Raw genomic sequence first — 24,256 nt, forward strand, 5'->3', positions numbered from 1 at the left:
AAGTATTTTGAACTTGCTACCTATAAAGAAAGACGTGTGTGTATTTGCTGCGCACTAATGACCCCCCAATCACTCATTAGGCTAAGCATTTCAAGGGGAGATTCTTAAAAAGTTTGTGGTATGTAAATATGGAGGGATCTGTAGTCAGCGTAAGCAGGTGATGTGCAAATGAACGCCGTCCTTACCCTGTGTACAAACAAATTGCTGCTGGAGAGGGAACAGAAGGATTTGTGTATTTGCTTGTAAAAAAATAATGACAAAAGGCTTTGAAGTTTACACAGGAGGATTTGTCACATTGTATCCTGCAATGTTATTAGTAAATATTGTTGCCTGTTGACACTTGTTACAGTGTGGTAAATCCTGTTCTGGTATAGCTTTAGAACGTAGTATTTTTTAAGATTTTAAGATTTTATTATGATTTGAATAACAAAAAATACTGAACTGGTTACATCGTATCAAGCACAATCCTGTGGTACATCTCGTTTAGCACCATTACACATTATTGTATCAATGCTAGTGGTGTGACAAGTAGGCCATGCCTGTTGTAATTTGCACAATCTAGTTTAGCAATTAACCAGATTGCTTAGGAACCCTGCTAAAAAGTTCTTTCAATGGCGGTTAAATGATTAGTTTTTTTCTGGCATTTTGGGAAGGTTTTACACTTTGCTTGCTTTACTTAATAAATCGACTCAGCAAACTGTACTCTACATGGATTAAGTATGTTGTTGTAAGTGAGATTAGTGGTGTTCTGTGCAGGAGCCTTACAAGGGGATATGCTTGGTTACCCACAAAAAAAAAAAAAAGTGTTTACAAATCACTGGCGGGGTCGTCATCCACCAGCCACTGCCCTGTAAAAGAACAGAGCTGGGATATGAATGAAACTGTGATTGCACTCTTGCATTATTAATATCAATCGCTGTAAATATTTACCAATTATCTGCAAGTTGTGAGAAATATGACTAGGGTCACAATGATTCTCCCCATGAGTGTGCCTAAAACTTTCCAAATATGAATCGAGAATATTCATATTGGTTTTACATGTGAAAGAAGCTCAGTAGCAATAGGGAAAGACTTATTTTGATTTGATTTGATTTCACCCTCGTTCCCTTTTTATTCCTTTTTTACTAAAACCCTCCAATGCCTTGTCTTTTGTAATTGTCTATTGCCAATTGAGCTCCCCACAGAGCTGTTGTGTGGCTTTAACAAACCCCTAACAACTCGCACCAGTAACACAATTACCTTAAAAAAAAAATATTCATAGAATTAAATGCTATTTTCCTGTTTTATTGCTAAATATCTGCTCCATCATCAACATCGTGGTGACACAAAACAGGAAGAGTTCACTGAGGGAAATGGGAATATTTGCTTTAAAGTTTAATTCTGGAAATAGGTTGTTGCTTTTGCTTGGCATTCATAGACTTTGGTTTTGGTTAGATGGTGCAGAATGAAAATCATTGTAGGCTTTGTTAAGTAGCCTCACCCCCTCCTGGTTTTACTTTTTAAGGCCAGATAGACAACGTGTGTCATTGTACAGTTGCCGACGTAAAGATCTAAACTGCTAAAACCTAAAAGTTAGTTGCAGAAAATGAAGCTTAGAATTTTCAAATAGGGCGATCAGCACTTGCCCAGCTGTTAGCGTTAACTCCATATCTAATTAGCAGGCAGGACTCTGGTTTCTATGGTAATACTTTGCCCTGTAATTATTTTTTCCACTAAAATATTGAAATCTTACAAAAAAAATATATTCTTTATGCAGTTTCTCATTTGTAGCTAGAAATAAAAGAGACTAAAGTTTAAAAAGTAAAACAAAAATCCAGAATAATTCAAGTTTAGTCATTGTTGCCTAAAAGTTCTAATTGTATTGATGTTTTTTTTATATTTTTTTGTGAATCTAATGCACCTCAATTTTGTCTTAGAGGAAGGATACTAGGAGCAGATGCTGAAGTGTGCACTACATTTGGGAGAGGAAAAACAAATATCAGGTAAGGCTTATAAAAATCTAAAACAAATATTTCAATTTTTAAGTTGTACAATTATTTGTAATAGAATTTGGTAAAGTTATGCTTGTGTAAATTATAGATGATATTTATAAATAATCTGATGCTGTATTTTAACCTATATATTTACCTTAACATATATATATATATATATATATATATATATATATATTATAAATTTATAAATGAGCCAGTACTTAACAGTAATATATAAACATATAATTACAGCATCAAGTCAAGTCTTATGTATTTTAAAAATTAGCTAATTATTTTTGCAAAAATAGCCCCCAATTTTTGTCCTGCTTTGTCACTGTAATGGTCTAAATTAAAAAAACAAAGCAGAAAAAAAACTATTATTATAAATATAATGTTAAATGATTCTATTATTTTGGTAGAAACTGTGAATGTATATTATTCAATTTATTTTATAATAAATTATATTTATAAATTATATAAAAAAAATATATATATATATATATATATATATATATATATATATATATATATATATATATATATATATTTTTTTTTAAGCCAGAAGATGTATAATATATGATATGGTAAAATAACATTAAATCTTATGCTCGTTGATGGACATTTAAAAGCTGCTCCTTAATTAATAGGAAATGTGTTTATTTATTAATAGAATCCCTTGGAGTCACCACGTGGGAATTTAGTGCACATCATCACCAACACCATGCAGAACAGTAAGTAATGAATCACTATGGAATAAATGCTATTAGTCTATTGTTTTATCTGAGGGACATCAATCAATTAAAGTGGGTGATTTATTTTATGACTCCCTCTAATATTTTACTGAGCGCTTGTTAAGAGACTTGGGCTAAATTGTCACAGTTATTTACAATGGCAGCTGGTAGTAGAAGAGCTGTGCAGGGAGGTTGGGTTATTACTTTTATTTTATGGCTGTTCTCATTTGGTTTGGGTTATATTTGCCTCTGAATGTTTTAGTCTACTGTAGATTTTACTAAACTGTTGGCACTGTTGTTTTGGCTGTTTTACGTTTCAAAGTCAATTGTCACCATTTGGATCTAATGTGGATGGACTTGTGTCCTTGGAAACTGCTTTAGATATGATTCAGTTAGTTTGTAGTTAGTAGTTTTAGTTTAGTTTATTAGTAATCAGTAGTTGATTTGCTCAAGAACTTTTGTTCTCTTGTGGAAGGAATCTAATATGTGCTTAATAAATGTATTCAAATGATATATGTCTGTATACACACAGGTGTGTATGTGCATGGTTGTTTTCCTTAAGTTATTGGACTGAATCAGGAATTTCTACTTTATTTGAGAATATTAATACAATAAATTGTTGAGAATAAAGATGATGCCCGGAAATAAACATGAAATTGCATCTTATTCATACTAGTATTATATGATGTACTATCTGTCTATCTATATATCTTCTATCTATCTATCTATCTATCTATCTAATATCTACTTATCTATTTCATATTTATCTATTGTTTATCTAATATCTATCTATCTATCTCTTATATTTATCTATTATCCACCTAATGTCTATCTCATATCTGTCTATATAACATCTATCTATCTAGCTCTCTCATATCTATCTATCTATCTATCTATCTAATATCTATCAATCTATCACATATTTTACTTTTTTCTATATCTTATTATGGCTTTTAGCTGGTTGTGTTCATTGCATTTATTGAGGTTGCAGTTGTTAAATGGTTAATTATGTCTAGAACTTTGGACCGCTCTGTAGATCTTATTCCTGTGTTGACCTATAAGGCAGCATTATTACAGGGATGTGTCGCGTTGGTGAGAGATGCCGTTACAAGGTGCCTTGTGATCTGCTCGGAGGTGTCCTGCGTAGACGAAGCCTCTTTTTTGCTGTGTGTGTAAAGGTCACTACTAGTATCTCTGTAGCTTTATGCGACAACAATCCCTGGGTGTATAAAATTCAAGGAGCCCAAATCAACACCATATGCTTTCTTATTAGCTGCCTAGGAGTGGCTAACGATTGCCACAGAGCCAGCTCTGCAGCCTTTCCCTGGGGAAATCACATCATGATTAAGACTTTAACCTTTTAAGTGAAATTTTACTATTTTGCCATTGTCAGTGTCAATTTTTAAGTTGATAAATGGTCTTTGCAAATGACATTCCTGTAGGGGATAGAGGCTGAACGCTGGGTCCTTGGAAATCTCAATACTAATAATAATTATAATAATTATTATAAGAGGAGTTGCATTGCAGACAAGTCTATATGGCCATGGACCAATCCCCAGACCCACTGGAATCCTAGATCAAATGTTTGTTTTACCTTGTGTATTACCTCTATTAGATGACATATATTAAATGAAGAATTTTGTTATTGATTTTGTAAAAAGAGCATAAAATGGGTCAATAGTTGCCATACTGGGGTATAGGGATATGTAATATTACACTATATGTATATTGGAGAGGGTATCTTTGGGAGATTTAGGTCTTTAATACTTATAAAAATGGTATAGGTTCCTTTGGAGGTGTTTTTTGAGGACCATAGCTTGGAGGAAATGTTTTAAGGTGTCAACTAAACCTTATAGAAAATAACAGTGATAATATAAAAGTGGATGTCAGTATGAATCCAGGCTCTCCATTTGTGTTCTTCACCCAGATCCCCCCCACCACCCCTCTCATTGGGCTACCTTAAAATAAAATGTGTCTTTCCCTTGAAGTAACTAGTGTTAGCCTTATCTCCAGCCTGAGTGATCTCCAAATCCGGATAGAAAGGGTTGTTTTTATCATAGTACCATTTGTCCTGACGATGCAATTTTCAAAAGCAGAGCACTGTCATAAAGTGACATGTCTGCCACAAGTACTTCAAATGATCTTTTCAATTAGCCTTCCATGCATGATCTGGGGCGACTTCCGCCTATTTCCAGAAATTAAGCTCAAACTTGACGTGCAGCTAGCTTTATTTTAAAGACAAATGTCACAAAGACTCATCATACTTTCCCCCTTCTTCTATATTTGGTGCTTATTTATTTGCTAAGAAGCCAGAGCCTCCTGCAAGTCCATTTATTATCAGTAGTCTGCAAGCTGAGGAGCACACACATCTCCTTCCTTCCTTCTTCTCCAGGGAAGCTGTCTCTGTCTCTGAGACTTCAGGTTTGAGGATTTTTTTTTTAATTTTTGAATGAACTGAACTGCCTATAATATCTCAGCACAAAGGAATGGGAGCTCAAGCCAATGTCTGAAGAGGAATCTCAGGGTATTTACGAGACCTTCTCCGTAGAGTAGCTGTTGGAATGCCACCACATTTTGTGCCACTTACTTGCCTTAGTTGAGGCGGTGGTGGTCGCTGCGTTTAATCTTGAAACCTTTTGTCGTTCTTGTGTGTGTGATGGAGGCATTTGATGGTGAGGTGGAATTAACTGTTTTCTTGCCTGATCTAATTAGCCCATTTGTTTTTGGAATGGCGAAGGAGTTTTTGGAATTTTTTATTTTTAGAGGCAGATTGGAGCTGTTGTGAAGGGTGTTTGGGGGATTTATTAGATATAGATATGAATATATTTTCTATTTACTGCCTATATCCAGGTTGGCCATAACCATCTGGAAGAGTGCCCCCTCCCTCACTATGGCTTGGGGGTGGATAATATTTTGGGGGTGTTACAGAGTAATATAGTTGTTGTTACTTTGTTTTATTCTCAGGTCACAGTGGAGTGAACCAGCTCGGTGGAGTGTTTGTAAACGGTAGACCTTTGCCAGATTCTACCAGGCAGAAGATAGTGGAGCTGGCACACAGTGGAGCAAGACCCTGTGATATTTCAAGAATTTTGCAGGTGAAAACGTCGCTCGCTTCCCAACCGCTCTGATTATAAAGTGATGCCCATCTGTTACTATTTTACTGTCCTCTACCAAGATAAAGATTTCTCCAGCTTATTAATACAGCAATCATCTGCTTATCAAAAATTCTCCCCAAATTTTATTTTTTTGTAAATTTAATAACATAATAATAATAATAATAATACTTTGGCTTGACGCCATTTATTTTATAGGCTGCCTCCCCCCTCTCTACGTCTTTAGATAGATGGAATTATGTTTTGGCTCTGTTTAAACCCAAGTTATTCCTAAACCGTAGATTTTATTGGAAGAATAGGCAGATTTAAATAGTTTTAAAATGTTTTTTCCTTTTTAAAAAAAATAATACTTAGAGGTTGAGTTTCTAGGGCCACAAATGTAATTTAAAAAGAAAAAAAGAAAGAAAAAAGCAAAAAGATAAAAAAAAGAAAAGCAACAGACATAAGTTCTCATACCATTGAAGGTATATTTTTGTATTATAGAGCCATGCAGATGCAAAAGTGCCAGTGCTGGATAGTCAAAACGTAAGCTTGTCATTGTTTAATGCCTACTATAAAATTGTACTATTGTCTTGAAATTATTAATAATGTGATTTGTTGTTTGTTTCTCCGTGCAGGTATCAAACGGTTGCGTGAGTAAGATTTTAGGGAGATATTACGAGACTGGATCGATCAGACCTAGAGCCATCGGGGGAAGCAAACCTAGGGTGGCCACTCCAGAGGTGGTCAGCAAAATAGCCCAGTATAAAAGAGAGTGCCCCTCCATCTTTGCCTGGGAGATACGAGACAGGTTACTGTCCGAAGGCGTCTGCACCAACGATAACATCCCTAGTGTAAGTCTACTGCGCTCTACCGAGAGCCGATCAATACGTCTTAGTGTTGGGGAAGAGGGATGTGCCCACATCACTACATTATAAGGATGGTGATAACGTACTGAGCATATTAAATAATGACATTGGTCAACTCATGTTTTTGGAAATATATAGACAGATTCTTATAGGCAAAGTTCTATAGACTACTGCATTCCATTCATTATAATAGAAGTCTGGGCATAATTCATTCAGACCCTTATGGCACCCAGATCGTAGACTGTCCGCACAGACATGATAAAGATTACGTCCACGACCACCATGGAGCTAATGACCTTATTCCTATCGCTATTCGTCCTGCAGGTATCGTCAATAAACAGAGTATTGCGCAACCTGGCTAGCGAGAAGCAACAGATGGGCGCAGATGGCATGTATGACAAGCTGAGGATGCTGAACGGACAGACAGGGACTTGGGGGACACGGCCTGGTTGGTATCCGGGTACATCGGTGCCAGGCCAGCCTACGCAAGGTAAATATGGATGCATGTTCGATATTGGATGGGGGAGGGGTGGGGGATGAAATTGTAGACGCGGTGCTGTGCAGATTTTATAAAGGTAAATATGTTAATGACATTATAATTAGTCGACTGGCTTCGTGGTGTCTCATTTGCATAGAATGATTGTAAATTCTTATTGTATAGGTTGCATTTGTATCGTAGTCACTTTATATGTATGACTGAGACGGTTGGCTTCTCATGGATCACTCGCTTATTACCCTATCCCCATGAGGTTATATGAAGGGGTTAATGATGTATTATAACGATTTGCAAAAATACAATCCCTTGTACATAAAGTGCGGGCAAACATTTGCACGAGATTGGTCTTGGTTGCACTATTATTGGAGTCATTGACGTAGTATTGGAATCTGTCGTTTCAAGCCCTCTAGTACGCAGTAGTCGACTTAGTATTATACTGGTATGATACGCTAAGTATCTAGCGCTTGGAAGGACAGATGTTGCGGATGACTTTGTCTGGCATAGCAGAGACGAGTTGGTTATCTGCTAAAACATTATGTAATATCTTCCTATCTAAAGCTTCTCAATTATCTGACCTCCGGAAGCTTTCAGAACGAGATTCAGCTCTGCTATATCTGTATTTATAAGGTAGTTGAATTAGAGGATGGGAATGGAGATAAATGGCAGACTTTGTTCCCAAGGCTCGCGTGGAGTTTAATTGGTTGGGAGGTAATAATTCTTAGCGGATAGCTCCTCCATAGTAGATGTGGCGCAATATTGTCTTGACGCGTTATTCCAGACAAGGTAGCAGAACAGGACCCCGTACGAGGGATATGCCCAGTATCTGCCACAATAGATGTTTCTGTCACACACAAGAATTAGTTATGGGAAGAAGAATTCTGTGGCGATGTAATTGCTCATTAGAGATCGTTTTGTTTCTCATTAAGGAGACATGAATAAAGCGTCTAGTTGGAGGGGCAGCTGTAGAAATGTTTCACAGGAGACCCTTGGACACGATACGTTTCCACTTGCCAATTAGAAAAACAATATAAGAAGAAAGGGGCTAAGATGGGAAAGTGGGGCTCCCCCTCATATCCTGATCAGTCCCATCACTGCTGATCCTTATATTATGCGTTATTATATTATCCTTCTCATCACCATGATCGAGGCTGCCAGGTCCCTCCATCTCTTGGTCAGGAGATCAGCTGAGGTCATTGGATGAACTTTGGCGTCTTCTTAAAATGAACGTTCCAGAACAATTTAATATCAAATTAGAATTTCTGGATAGATTTTTTTTAAAAAAGTTGAGTCAGGCTAAATACGATGTAGCCTAATGCAGATATAAATGTTGCATCATTAGCCTTTTGCACCTATAGCGATGTAGCAGAGCAGAGGTTGTCATTTGGCAGAAGTGATTGTTACATAAAGTCACTAATTGTTAGCACTCACTTTGTTAAATATGAAAAATGAAACTGTGAGTAGACGGCTGGAATAGAAGCATGTCTGCTAAATATTATCCTTAAGAGGAATACATCATTCATTTCCAATTGTTTAGTAAAATCTTAGTATAAAGTGTGAGTATTGTGTGTGTGTGTGTGTGTAAAATATTAAATTCTATCTTCTGGAGGATCTGTTCTCATAAATTACATATATTGATATGGATAATTACACTGATAGAGACAGTAGATTAGATATATATATAATTACATACATGGACAGATTATAGAGCAACATGAGATAGATAGATATGAGATAGATAGATCGATAGATATGAGATATCTATAGAATAATAAATATTTATAGATATAAGGCAGCACTCCAAATAGGGTGAAAAGGTGATGACCCTTTTCACCCTATTTGGAGTGCTGCCTTATTTTTTGGATATATTATACAGAGGAATGGTTGCCTATCTTCCCTGAGGATTTGCACCCGACTTATTTTCTGTGCTGCTGTTGCTTTTATTTTTTTAGATAGATAGATATGAGATAGATAATAGATAGATAGATAGATAGATAGATAGATATGAGATAGATAGATAATAGATAGATAGATAGATAGATAGATAGATAGATAGATAGATAGATATGAGATAGATAGATCGATATGAGATAGATAGATAGATAGATATGAGATAGATAGGAGATAGATATGAGATAGATAGATAGATAGATAGATAGATAGATAGATAGATAGATAGATAGACAGGTACATAAATCAAATAGACAGATATAAGGACTGACAGGTCAATCGATTGATATATTCAATAGATACATGTGAGATAGAAAGACAGATGAACAGACACATAGATTAAATAAAGAGAGACCCGAAAGATAGATAGATAGATTTTAAAGATAGACACATAGATTAAATAGACAGACCTAACAGATATAGAGACAAATAGATAGATAGATAGACAGGTAGATAGATAGATAGATAGATAGATAGATAGATAGATAGATAGATAGATAGACAGGTAGATAGATAGATAGATAGATAGATAGATAGATAGATAGATAGATAGATAGATAGATATGAGATAGATAGTCTTATGGATCGGGTCCAATATTCACACACTATCACACGATATATATATATTTCTATGTAATATCCATTCATTGAATACTTTCTCTTTAATAAGACAGAAATACCAGTATGTCTGCACTGAGCCCCTTAGACGGTGGCTGTGTCTCGAGCACTCTATTCCACGAGAGGCCATTACTGAGGAGGCATAAGGCAGGCTGAGGCCTCGCAGGGCACAAATATGTTCCCAATATGAACACGGCCCTGCACACAGAGATCTCCATAATAGACATGAAAGGGTCGGCTCAGTGCGGGCAGAGAATTACTCAGCGACTCAAACACTTTTTGTAACTTTCCCCCCTCAGATAAGACTATAAAGCTCCTGTTTAGGATTCAGCCATTTTCCCCCCAGCACACTGAGGCGCCATGTTGTGTGCTCCCTGGAAGCTGCTGAGTTACTGTCTGATGTGACTGGCTTTCCGCCTCACTGATTAAGACACTAAGAAACTCAGGAATGAATCCTATTTCCCAGAGTCTTTCTCTCCTGAGTCTTCTTCCAAGAAGTAAATCCCATACATGACACACACACAGGCCGGCGCGTCAGCTGCTTTGGCTGCGGGATAATAGCGGCGCGCAGTCACCAGAGTCCCTTTATATGGATTATCTTCAGCAGTCCATTCACTCCCCGACTCCTTTCTATAGAGGCCTTAAACCAGATATCTTAATTGAGTGTCACGTATACGTAACTCTAGATCACTGAGCACTGGAGGGGGTGACGTGCGAGCACTAGATAAAGCCGCGGCTACACTGCAACATGCGGCACCGAGGCCTGTATCGGGGACTTGTGCCCTTGGAGTCACGTGATTAGGTGGATAATTATTTAAGATTTTCATATTAATTGGGGATAGAAAAAAGTTGTGGCACTTTTTGAAATCCCTTCTAGCTGCATCAAGGACAAAAAAAATCACTTATGGGTCACTTGTACATCACACCTATGTGCGACTCCACGCAGCTCGTACAGCCCCTAGGGCTGAAGGACAGAAGATGTGAACCCTGGTGTTAGGTGTATTTCTTGTTGAGGAGGAACAGATTGTAATACCGTGCACTATGCAATGTCTGTACGGCTATACCGCTACCGCCTATAATAGATGTGTGGATATTTGTCTCATCCAGTCTCATTACATGTAATGCCAATTTATCAGTTGTGGTGGTTTTAGTGTCCGTTTTCAGTCTAGCTTTGCTTTGTGAAGTTGCTCCAAATTTGAAATGGCGCACTGTAATAATAGATTTGGTGCAAGCGAAATGTGGTGTATGCCTAGGTCTGTAAAAGTGCACCAGGGGGTTGCCTGCCCAGGAGAGGTGACTTTTTAAAAAGTCGCACATTATAAATGAGACCTTAAAGGGGTTTTAATCTGAAATCCTGACCCACTTTTCACTCCACTTCTAAAAGTGGTGAGGTTCACCAAATGTTGCAAAACTTGACGAAATGTCACATGCGGGCATCACTTGAGACAGTTTTACGCCACAGAACTGGTGTAGCAGACGACTAATGCCCCCTTCATTCCAATATATGTAGGTATATACGAGATACAAATTAACCAGTATCTATTATGATAGATGGATTGATATCAGAAATGAAATAGATATAAAAAAAATTGATAGATAGATATGAGATAGATAGATAGATAGATAGATAGATAGATAGATAGATAGATAGATATGAGATAGATATCAGAAAATAAATAAATATACATTAGATAGATAAATGTTAGAAATTAGATAGATAGGAGATAGATAGATAGATAGATAGATAGATAATAGATAGATAGATAATAGATAGATAGATAGATAGATAGATAATAGATAGATAGGAGATAGATAGATAGATAGATAATAGATAGATAATAGATAGATAGATAATAGATAGATAGATAGATAGATAGGAGATAGATAGATAGATAGATAGATAGATAGGAGATAGATAGATAGATAGATAGATAGATAGGAGATAGATAGATAGATAGATAGATACATACATACATAGATATAGATATATAGATAGAGGAAGATTGCACCATGTGACATAGTCAGCTCTGCTAAATCTGTACACAGGCATCTGCTCACTCCTTGTCACAACAGTTCATAGTTATTCACATTCCCAGGTATATACTTTGTTGCTGTATACAATGTATCCATATAATGTATAGATGCACAAAGCTAATTTGTTTGTTATGTGGAACACATTATGGAAATCTATGGTTGCCATTTACAAACACTGAGCTATTTTAACACAAAGACTTATTACAACTATTACGATTAAGATTCAGCTCTGCTACATCTGGTCCTGATCCAGCTAAGGCTAGCCATATCCTCCCCTTTCCTACAGACTGACACACACTCCTCTCCTCGGACTGCATGGGAACATGATGGTGAAGGGCAACAAACGTTAGGCCATCATGTTTTAGGATGTTGGGGTGTGATGGCATGAACTATCACCAGCAAAGGGGGGGGGGGGGCGCTATTTTGTCTTTTCTTTTTTTTCCATAAAGTGTCCTCTGCACTGGTATCATCCACTGTATCATCAGTCTATGACCTACATATGGTAAATGAACCTAAATTCTTTCCTTACTCCGTTTAAATTGAAGTTTTACTCACTCCGAATGTTCACTGATATCAGCCATTACAGGCTGAGGTGGGTCAAACTGTAATGTTCTTCAATGGTACAACTCAAGTGGAGAAAAAAATGTCTACCCCCCATGATCTCTACACCATCTCCATTAGCATCCTCTGACTCTAGGGTAGAATTACAGGTTTCCACTTGTGGCAGCTCAACTAGAAGTTCCTGCACACATGGGTGGGGTGGTGGAATTTATTAACCTTCTCTGCCCAGCCACTTTTCGAGCATAAAAAGTTGCAAACCCCCGGTTTCTGACTTTTTAAATGCCATTGCAACAAAATTTTGTTGCAAGTGGTGTTTCCACGCCGCCCTCATCACCTTCCCGAAGAATAGACTTGCCCAGCAAATGTATCTTCTTTTACACCAGTTTTATGGCGCAAAAAAACCCAGAAATTTACGGCAACTTCGAGCTGCCATACATTTCAGTGAAAGAGCACGGACTGCCAGAGGATGCACCTAATTTATGACGAGGTGTGTGCCTCATCATAAATTAGGCTCATCTTCCGGCAGCCCAGGGAATATTACAGACTGGCGTAAAATGGTCCTTTGGTCCTTTATAGTCCCTGGACATCTAGGGGAAAGTAAAATACCCATAACTGATATATTATGAAATAATAGAGCAGTTGTATATTCACACTAACCCTACTGTATGTGTATAGGAGTATATTAGAATGTAAAAAAATAAAATAAAATTGCACCCTTAGGAGACCATTTTATATCCAATTCTTTTCCAAATTTCAGTGAGTCCCATATAAAAAAAAAACTAAAAACTTAAACACCTTTTTTAAAATGATACCTTTTATGAAAATTTCTCTCCACCGCAAATTAATAAAATTATGTAAAAAGTTTAAAAAGAAAAAAAATCATTATTTATGAGCCTTATTCATTAATATGGCCCCAAGCTTCGGCTCTGATCGGACAGTTATTTTCCTGTGCTGTACACAAACGCACTTCAGACGTTGGCAGCAGAACACTTGAAGACGCTTCGCATCAGATTCGATGAGCAAATAGATGGACACTCGTGTGTTAATATGTGAGTTGAAGCTTATCTAACGTTAACTGAGTCCTTTTCCGCCCTTTTTTTTTCCCTCTGCTGAGTAAATAGCTGGAGTGTATGGAATTATCCCATTGACACATTTAGGTGTTTTTGTCTTCTCCTGGTCCTATAGAAAGTTTAAAAAAAAAAATAATCCTATATAGCTTTGAGTAGGCCAGGCTGGTGGACAGTGATTAATGATAGCTGCGCCTAAAGGTTAACATACTTGCCTAACAGTCTGTTGACTGGACCCCTTGTGATACAATGTAGATCACTGCGAGATTCAAGAGAATCCTTTTGTTCTCCGTCCCGATTGTGTCCTCTAAATTCTACCCACGGAAGTTTGCCAATCCCCCTAGCCCCGAGTGTTTAATAGTTTCTCTTACTCGGCTGCCATTGTGCACTGTTGAAAAGCAGCTCCAATTCTATTCATGTGTTGGTGGTCATCTCAATAGGTCTACAAACGTCCATATGGTCCTCACTGTAGATGAATCCCTAGATTTAAATGGAAGGGAATGTTGGGGTTTTAAAACATTTCAAAGTGTTTGAAAAGAACCCACCAGATTCTGTCACAATTCTCTTAACCCTTTGAAGGCAACACCATTGTGTTAGCATACTGCTCTGATGTTAATTCCCACAATATTTAATTACAGAAGGTACAAATTATTTCAAGGAATAAGGGTCAATATTTTTTTTTCTCATTTTTTTTGGGGCAGTCCCAGAAATTCCTGATAGCCCATTCATGTATTTATAGATTAGTTATAGATCATTACACCACAAAAAGAAGGTTAAGCAGAAATAAAATCCATAGATAATCTAATAATAATAATAATAATGTAATTAATAATACAAGCTAAAAAAAAAGGAGGGGCTATTGAAGTTTATAGGTAACCTGAGCAGTAATTTCTCTATGTGTCTACTACACATCCATTCATTTTTAAATACAGGTGTAATAATGAATTATTATGTTTTTACGCACCACCAATTAAATCATATCCTCACCGTAAATATTATAAAGTTAGCGTGCGTTACTGAAGTCACTACATTATATCCCAAAAAAAATAAATAAAAATATACAGTATTTTTCGGGGGGAAAAATCCCACTTTTCTTGTACGCCATATTACAAAGAATGGACAGTCCCTTTATCTAAATATAAAATTCCATTTTCTGCAATTACAGGCTGTTCTTACTGATGATATAATTACAACTGTTCACTGTAATAGGTGTCAGGGAATTGCACGCTCGTACAATGGTTGAATAAAATAGTAGAACAATGCGCACACTTCTAAATTCAGAACCTTTAAACATGAAATTGACTGTGCGGAATTCAAATTTATAAAAAAAAAAAAAAAAGAAGAAGAAAACTAGATAAATATTTCTTTTGGAGATAACAAGCTTCGTTTGAGTTCTTAATCACGTTTTAGGCAAACCTATCAAGAGTGAATTGATTACAATTGCTGAATTTAGATCGTCTTAGACAAGAAGTGTTAACCTGGTAGTTACCTGCCGCGAAGACTATATCGTATTAAAAGTTTTTTAGTTCGCTTTGCCAAATGCAATTTGCATTCTACCCTTTCTTCCTGAAACAAGGGTAATATTTAATGATAGTCCAATTTGGACTTAACTCACTGGAAGTTGAATAAGTGGTAAATTAAGGTATGTAAGCTTTTCACCAGTTCTGCAAGAACAAAATGTAAATTTGTTTTCTACATTTAATTTGCTTCCTGCACTTTTTTCACAAACATCGGCAATATTTCAAGATAGTCCAATTTGGACTAAACTAACTGGAAGTTGAATAAGTGGTCAATTCTGGTGCGTAAGCCTTTCAAAAGTTCTGAAAGAAGAAATGGAAATAAAAAATAAATAGATAAAAAAATATATTTTTTTCAAAATTTTGATTAAATCGAAAACTCAACAAAACTATTTGATGGTGAACTTTGGGGAAGGTTTTCTCAAGTTTAACTTGCCTACTCTATCCTAGATGGATGCCCACAGCAAGAAGGGGGTGCAGAAAACACCAACTCCATCAGTTCTAACGGTGAAGACTCAGATGAGGCACAAATGAGGCTTCAGTTGAAACGAAAACTTCAAAGGAACAGAACTTCATTTACCCAAGAACAAATAGAGGCCCTAGAAAAAGGTAAAGGTCATTACAATGAATGTATAATCTACTGTCCATGTAGGTTATTATATATTTTTTTAAACATGATGTTTTTTTTTTAAATGACTAGCTATATGAGTAAAATATACTGTAGGATCTAACGGCTGTGTACACAGTCACTCCTCTCTCAGCGAAGGAAAATAACAGTAGAAGAGAGGCCACAAGAGCTCATCCTCTAATTGGAGATGTTTAACGGCTTTGATAATGAAACCTGTGCATTTCTCTTAACTAACCTGTTCATTTGTATGCTTGCAGAATTTGAACGAACCCATTATCCTGATGTGTTTGCCAGAGAAAGATTAGCTGCCAAAATAGATTTGCCAGAAGCTAGGATACAGGTAACTGTTACTATGTAATTAAATAAGATGTTTGACCCCCAGTGTAAAACGCATCGCATTTATGATCAAGCACAACAATCATGTAGGCAGACGTGGGGGCCTTCGAATGTATAGTTATATTTATAGATCCTGCACGTTGTGGAGAACGGGCAGACTTATGTAACCGACAGAGACACCTATCTTCCATATTTAATGAATAGTTGGATGTTTCGAGAGGTTCAACAAGCGCTAAATACTTAGAATTATTCTATTTAGCGTTAGAAAGAATTGGTTCCTGTGTTCTGTGGTTGACCAAGTAAGACGATCGACCGATCACTCAATGGGTCTCCTCTTACCACTAGGTATGGTTCTCGAATCGACGAGCAAAATGGAGAAGAGAAGAAAAGCTACGGAACCAGAGACGACAAGCCAGTAACACACCGAGTCACATTCCTATCAGTAGTAGTTTCAGCACTAGTGTCTACCAGCCAATCCCGCAACCATCTACTCCAGGTCAGTTGGCAGACTTGAAGAACGTGATGTGGATTTATCAAAAGGGTTGAAATGAAGGAAAACGCCAAATACGCAACTTAAATGTTTTTTTTCTTACTGATTAAAATGAGGAACATACTTCAGACATTGGAAACCCTGAAAGGCCACATTGGTTTGGGTGCTTGAAATAGAATACATTTTTCATTTTAACTGCCAAGACGTTTCCACCACCAAAAACCATGTATTCGAAGGGCTTCACAAGGAAGTTGCTTGCTGGCAATAGAATAATGGGGGAGTCAGAGTTAAAGGGGTTTTCCAGTATTTTTATATTTATGGCGGGGTTCCAACTCCAGGCACCATTAACGTTTGAGGAAGTCGCTGTGCTCCCCAGAGGTCTGGTGAGCGCTGTAGCCTCCTCCAGGCTTACCAAGCACAGTGCTGCCCATTTGATAGCAGCTGTGCTTAATATGGTAGCTCAGCCCCATTCACTTGAGCTGGGCCTAGGCCTTGTGACTCACGGAGCGCCATGGACTCTTCATACAGCAGATCGGGGAGGTGCCAGAAGTCGGCTGCTGCCAATCTCATATTGATGACCAATCCTGAGGAAAATCCCAGAAAACCTCTTTAATATCACAGCTAACAATTCAGAATTTTAAATCATAATGTAGCAAGTTTAAGTAGGAATTGGGTGGTGAAGACCAAAAGATTCTCCAAGAAAACAGAGGAGGTAATGTCACTTATGTGAACGGAGGCACGACTACCTGTTCCCCCCTCTTCTCCAGTATATGGCATGCCTTAAAATCATTAGTTAAAGGGAAATTTGTTTTTATTTTTCAATCTAGTCAATTTAGTCTAGGTAATGTTTGCAAAAAATTGTTGATATTGATGACACCGGGACAACATATGACCGGGGGAACGTAATACGCAAAATAAATTCTAATGCATTATAATAGCAAGTCTCTCTCTCTCTCTCTTGCAGTGTCATCATTCACATCAGGTTCCATGTTGGGAAGAACAGATACAGCCCTTACAAACACATACAGTGCGCTGCCACCTATGCCTAGCTTCACCATGGGAAATAACCTTCCTATGCAAGTGAGTATACTCTTGTGCTAAACTTAAACTCAAAAGCTCACATCCAATTATAATGGTTCATACTAATACTATTCGTAAAGTAAGCACCAAACAAACATACGTTTACAACCTAGAGAAAACTTATTTAAAGGGAGCCAACACAAGTAGGCTATAAATGCGATTCAAAAATACAGAATTGACTAGATTATCACAATATGCATACAATATATTATGTGATAGAATATGGCTAATTTATTCAAAAACATCCAAAATGTTCAGAACAGTTTGTTCCAAAAGACTTTCAAATTCATACTCAGTATCAAACTTTCCATTTGCTTCTCAGCTACTGAAATCTGTAAATGACAGGCCCATCTCACACATTGATGGCATATGGTTTGGATAGGCCACCAATGTCAGATAGGTGCAGGTCCCAGAGGTGGGACACACACCTATCTCTAGAAGGGGACCCACAAAAGTGAACGAAAAACAGCCGAGCGGTGGCTTGGTTATTTCCGGAACTCCTATAGAGGTGAATGGAGAGGTGGCCACGCTTGTGTGATGCATTCTCCATTCACTTCTGTGGGAGTTCCAGAAACACTTGGGCATGCTCTTTTTGGGTGTCCCATACAAGTGAATGGAGAGTACACTGCACATGCAATCTCCTTTGCTTTGGGGGCCTCTTTCAAGAGATAGGTGTGGGTTCCAGAGCCAGCACCTATCTGGCATTGGTGGCATATCCTAGAGATATGCCACCAATGTGTGAGATGGACCAATCCCTTTAAAGGTGTTTTACCGAATAATATCCTTACCAACATTTATGTTGGTAAATTCAGGCATTTAATCCCCACCTTCGGGCCCACCCAAAATTGACAACTATGGGATTAGCATATCCCCAGGATAGGACATTAATATCAGATCAGTGGAGATCGACTATCAGCAGCCCCACCGAATGGCTGTTTGAAGGGATCGCATAGCATGTGCGTATGCCGCAGCCTATTCAGTGTTGACCGCCTACTTGGTACTGGTGGTGCAAAGTACTGAAGCTTTGTCCAATGGAGTGGGATGAAGCTGCAATACCCTGCACTACCAGTACTATATGTATGGTTCATGGACCATTTAGTATATATAGTACATGCCAGTTGATGGACCAATGTAAACATTGAAGTGGTAGCATTTGCGCAAGAGGAACAGCCCATTTAAACAGCTGAGTTTAAAGCTGAGTCAACCCCCATCAATATGATACTGTTGGCCTATCCTAAGAATAGGCATCAATATGCAGATCCCGAAACCCCCTTCAAAAATCTACAATTAAGGCTCATATCAGAGCCCGCATTTAGGCAACAGAACACAAACGTCACACAATTCTACTGACCCAAACTCTGAACAACCTAAAGCTCTATGGTAATGAAGGTTGAGTTCAGTGGAAACACGAGAAGTCAAGGTGTTAGGGCCTTTCAAATGGACCTTTCTTCTCTACATTTTCAGTCTATGACTTTTTAGGGCTAGACATTGGATTAATGGACCTCAGGAACTGTACTTTTATGTTATCATTTGAAACAAAGAACAGCACCATGATTCTAACTTAAAATGTACCCATCCTTGATTTCATTTGTATATTAGTCTTGTTACTGGAGCATTACTTACTTAGTTTTTTATGGGCTAATTGTAGGGTAATTTCATAGGGTAACTGTAACATATTGGGACTCTAACTTTGCTTTTGGGTTAGGCTAAAATGGGCAAAAGTTGGGGACACATGAAAGTCCCACATATAACATGCATTACGGTATATTGCTAGGGCTGTCACATATGATGTTTAGCCATATGCCTTGGTCATACCGAATAGAATATTAATCAACCATGGGTCAGTTTTCACCTGTAGTAGTAGTGTTGTCCAGCATTTGAGAAAAAAGGGTTTGTTTGTTTTTTCTTCCAGAAACACTGTCTTTCCATAGGTTGTGTCCGGAACTGCAGTTCAGTCCCATTCACTTTGAAGGCGATGAGCTGCAATATGAGACACAGAGGTAGTGCTGCATCCCCCAAAAATATGCCCTTTTTTCTAATCCTGGACAACCCATTAGATACAGAAAACAAACCTTCCTTATAAAGGTTGAGCAACTTTTGGGGGAATTTGGCAGACTTGTGAAGGGAAGCATACTTAGCTGCTTAACAGCGCTTGCTCTCCACTCCTTCTCTCCCCAGACTCGACTTCTCCACTCAGCTCACAGGATATAGACTTCAGTCGTGACACTGCTGCAGCCAATCACTGGCTGCAGCGGTGACCTGCTCTACTTGCATCATGTCAAATAACCACGTGATGCAAGGGAAGCAGGTCACTGCTGTGGCCAGCGATTGGCTGCAGTGGCGTCAAAATGGAAGTTTACATCTAGGAGTTGAGTGAAGAAGCCAAGGCCAGGAAGAGAAGGAGGCGAGAACCAGTGGCGCTAAGCGGGCAAGTAGGCTTTCCACAAACTCCCCCCACCCCAACCCTGTAGTGATCTTTTCATTCTCCCAGGCTCCTAACTGAATAGATATGTGCCCGATTTGGTCACGTTACTGCCAATATTTCGGTCTGATGACATATATAGGCCTCTTCTCTCTCTGATCAGTTGTTGGTAAGCTGAAAAATCATATAGTTTCTTCATTAGCCGCTGACCCTCAGATAAGATCCGAAATTTATCAGATTTTACATATCCCCACTTAAGGGTGCTAATATTTATTCTAGGCTGTGCAGAACTTCTACTGGTCATTTCTTTCTTGTCCTTATAAACATGAGGTGCATGCCCCAGAGGGGGAAATGTAGGTTACCAGCAGATGCAATGGTCTACATAGGCACATACAGACACACTTAAAATTTTTGCACTGGGCAGAAGTTGGATACAGGAGGTGCAGTGATTGTGTTTAGACATCACAGATGGCACTGAGCAGTAATATTGCTTTTCTTTCTTCTTCCAGCCCCCTGTACCAGGCCAGACTTCCTCCTACTCATGCATGCTGCCCACAAGTCCATCTGTGAATGGGCGGAGCTATGATACATACACACCTCCCCACATGCAGACACACATGAACAGCCAATCAATGGGCACTCCTGGTACAACCTCTACAGGTAGGCATTCCATTATTTTCCACCCTCTCTCTCTCACTCCTCATACACAGTCACTCCTGGTCGGGATAGCCACACATTCATACACCGAGCAGCGCCTGCACCTGTGCAGCTCTACTGTCCACAGATACGTGGATACTAGTAATAAAAATGTTATAAAAAAATTAAATCACGCTCTGTAGACAATGCATGCTCAAAATCCAGCCCTGCATCTTAACGTCAGTTCCTATGAATATACAAAAAAACAAACAAACACAAAGTGCATGAGTTGTGTATTGTGATCTAAAAACAACATAAAATAACGTGAAATTATAATTGATATATGTTTTTTTTTATTTTTATTTTCAAGGTCTCATTTCCCCTGGAGTGTCAGTCCCAGTACAAGTACCCGGCAGTGAACCTGACATGTCTCAGTACTGGCCAAGACTACAGTAAAAACCGTGTTAATTTAACCAATGACTTTATGGAGAACAGTTGGATGTTCAGCAGTATTTTATAAAAAAAATAACTAAATCAAAACTGAGAACTGTCTTGGGATATAATACAAAAAAAGACTTCTCTGCACAGGAACTGTGTAACGATACTATTGGGAAGGACTGCACAAACGGACATTTGCACATTCAGAGCATTATATCATTTGGATCAAATCTTCATTTTGATATCCAAACTTTTATCCATTTGATGTACTCTTTGTAAACTGACTTTGTTATGTAATGACGAACAGAACAAGGCGGGCTGGGTGGAAGGATCTGCTCTCCGATAGTCATAATTGTTTTTTTTTTATTGCTTTTTTTTTTTAAATGGAAGCCATGATCAAGCCACAAAAGATTTATCAAGATATATCAATCCCCAGAGTTTGTCCGAGGACAGTCCACGATCGTATCGACATTCAGGCCGGTGGCCAAAAAAGAAAAACAAAAAGCAAAATAAGTTTTATTTAAGAGACCTTCACCCTCCGTATAATCCCTCCGCACACTGGTTATCCCCAAAAGGTTGACGTTTGATTCCCAAAAAGAATAAAAAAGGAAAAAAGACAAACTCGAAGAGAGACGTTTGGTAGATGAAAGGTAGATTATGTCTTCGATATAATCTGATTTGTTTTATGTCAAAATGTACTTTTTTTTTTGGTCTTCCCTAGAAATCTCCCAGAATGATTTCTATAATAAAGCTCATTTCATTTATATTTGACGAAGATACTGTATAGATGTTTTATACACATTTTCATGCATCATATTTTTTTTTCTTGGTCAGCAGGTCGTTTAATTGTTCCTAGATAGATTGTATAAAATGTTCACAGTCCAATCATTCTTGTGCATATAGATCATTCCTTATACCGATTAAAAGTGCTTGCAAGAGTTTTCAACTTAAGTGTTTTCAAGTTGTTCACAAGTACATATCAAAATTAACCATTGTTGATTGTAAAAAAAAAAAAACCATACCAAAGCCTTTGTATTTCCTTTGTTATATATATTTTTTTCATTTAAACCTTTAGTGTGGTGTTGCAAATTTTGTTACCGGTATTGGACGTCAAGTCCGTTTTGTTTTAATTGTAATTTATTTTTAAATAAATTAGGGCAACTGAAAGATTGTGCTGTACAAATGTCCAACTCCAACTGGTGAACTTTTTTGTTTTAATGTTGACGTGCGGGGCCTTTGGCACGTTGCAAGCAGTAGGGTCTTTGTTGGTTGACGTAAAAGGGGTTGGCCCATCTCACACATTGGTGGCATGTCACTAGGATAGGCCACGAATGTCAGATAGATGCAGGTTTCACACCAATCTCTAGAACAAGGCCCCCAAAGTGAACCAGGGCACTTCGCGCAAGCACGGCCACCGTCCATTCCCTTCTATGTGAATGCCGAAAATAACCGGATGCCAGCTTGGCTATTTCTGGAACTTCCATAGAGGCAAAGGGAGAGGTGTGCAGTGCCCTCTGAATTCACTTCTGTGGGAGTTCTGGTAAAAGCCAAGCGTGCTCGTGTCTTTTCCGAACTCCCATATAAGTGAATGTAGAGCATGCCACTCATGTGCACTCCTCCACTTTTAGGCCCCATTCTAGATATGGGTTTGGGGCCAAGGGCGCTCATCTCTTTTCCGAACTCCCATAGAAGTGAATGTAGAGCATGCCACTCATGTGCACTCCTCCACTTTGGGGGCCCCATTCTAGATATGGGTTTCGGGCCAAGGGTGGGAGACGCATCTATCTGACATTGGTGGCTCATCCTAGCGATATGGCACCAACGTGGGAGATGGTACAACCCCTTTCAGAGATGGTAAAAGTATAATATATTTCATAGTCCATGAGTGCAGACACAGAGGTGTAGTTTGAAGCTCCTATTCCCCCTTCACACACCTTGTGCCATCTATAATACAGGTGTAGAAGAAGGTCCACTGCCGTCCCATACATCAAGTATTTGGTGCAGCTACTACCTTTGCACCATTGCTATTGCTATGCACAATATCTAAATACATGGAGGATTATTATTAGATGTTTATGGCATTAGTAATTTTATGGGAGACCCATAATATGCTTGGATTTCATTGTGTCCCAAGGAGCCAGATTAAAGGTTTTCTTTTCTTTTATATGGAATTAATCAAAAAGTAGAACATCTCTATTAGTAGACTATAAGACCTTGTAGCATAGTGGCTAGAATTACATTCTATTTTATTTATAATCCTTTATTATATTTAACATGAACAAACGCACACCATAAAAATCATGGTGGCCCAAGAGGTTGCCCAAATTCAATCTGTCCTTGTAATTATTGGTACTAAAGAGTATGGGTGTAATGAAGGTAGCCTACTGCCATTTGGAAGCAAAGTTCACAATCACTGTGGATAATGGACTGGCATAGAGAAAGTGTGTGGGAGAACGAGGGAAGAGGGATAGGAAAATTGTGCCGAGACATAAAATACTCCTAAACTAGTCTAGGACTTCAAACCGGGGAGGGCAGAATTTTATTAATTTTGTACAAAAAAGCTATTCATATCCTGAACTCCAGGTGGAGTGGGGTGGACCGTGGTCACTTATTATTCCTCTTGTAAAAAAAAAATATATTGGTTAATTTTTTTACCTGTAGAAAAAAAATATCCCGCCAAACCATTTCTGAACAGGAATTTACACACTTGTCTACTTAGGAATATTTCAGTTCGTATACAATGTAAAGGGACTGCAGCACAGCATCTGGACTCGTTTCTGCTTTGCTGGTCCTTTGTATGTGACTCTCTAGCTGGCAATAATATACCTTAATGGAACCAGGGATGTCGTAGCGTTACGGAAATGTATGCCAGAGTCAAAACCATTTCACTAGCACTACAGAAGCCGTGTATGTGTACAGTGAGAATACTAAACATAGGACTACCCATATATTATGCAAATTTTAAAAACTGTCTAAAAAAACCTGCCTACTGTCCATAATAGCAAATCACAGAGTAGCTTTGAAAACATCCTGTTTGATACCTCTGCAGCCAATAACCATCTGACATGACGCAAGGGAAGCAGGTCACCGCTCCTGCCAATGATTGGCTGCAGCAGTCACGTGACCCGTGTCAAACAGTATGTGACATAGGCACACCTGGGAGTTGCAGAGTCGGCAGTGATACGATGAAGCCTGAACCCAGAGGTGAGGATCAGGTAGGTATGCTCATCACCATGGGTCCGGCTACTCTGGGCAGGTCTGAAAAAATGGTGGACAACCCCTTTAAGCCCCAACCCTTGTCCATTCCCATAGGAAAAGCCC

The 24,256-nt window shown here is 38.3% G+C and overlaps 1 protein-coding gene across 9 annotated transcripts; it reads left to right on the forward strand.

The window, feature by feature from the left end:
- The first annotated feature begins 2,694 nt into the window (after positions 1-2,694).
- On the forward strand, positions 2,695-21,214 carry PAX6 (paired box 6). 9 transcript variants are annotated; one of them, XM_040409459.1, is made up of 11 exons: positions 2,695-2,704; positions 5,669-5,799; positions 6,301-6,342; positions 6,435-6,650; positions 6,990-7,155; positions 15,356-15,514; positions 15,791-15,873; positions 16,215-16,365; positions 17,324-17,439; positions 20,868-20,960; positions 21,008-21,214. In XM_040409459.1, exons 1-11 carry the CDS (start codon positions 2,695-2,697, stop codon positions 21,212-21,214), a joined length of 1,374 nt encoding a protein of 457 aa, XP_040265393.1. The 9 variants fall into 9 exon arrangements, with proteins under 9 accessions (XP_040265393.1, XP_040265400.1, XP_040265396.1 ...); XM_040409466.1 differs by having other exon boundaries at positions 6,435-6,449; XM_040409462.1 differs by lacking the exon at positions 21,008-21,214 and adding an exon at positions 20,371-20,521 and having other exon boundaries at positions 20,868-20,953.
- The last annotated feature ends 3,042 nt before the right edge of the window (positions 21,215-24,256 follow it).

The sequence above is a fragment of the Bufo bufo genome, chromosome 10 (assembly GCF_905171765.1).
Source record: "Bufo bufo chromosome 10, aBufBuf1.1, whole genome shotgun sequence".
NCBI classification, from domain to species: domain Eukaryota; kingdom Metazoa; phylum Chordata; class Amphibia; order Anura; family Bufonidae; genus Bufo; species Bufo bufo.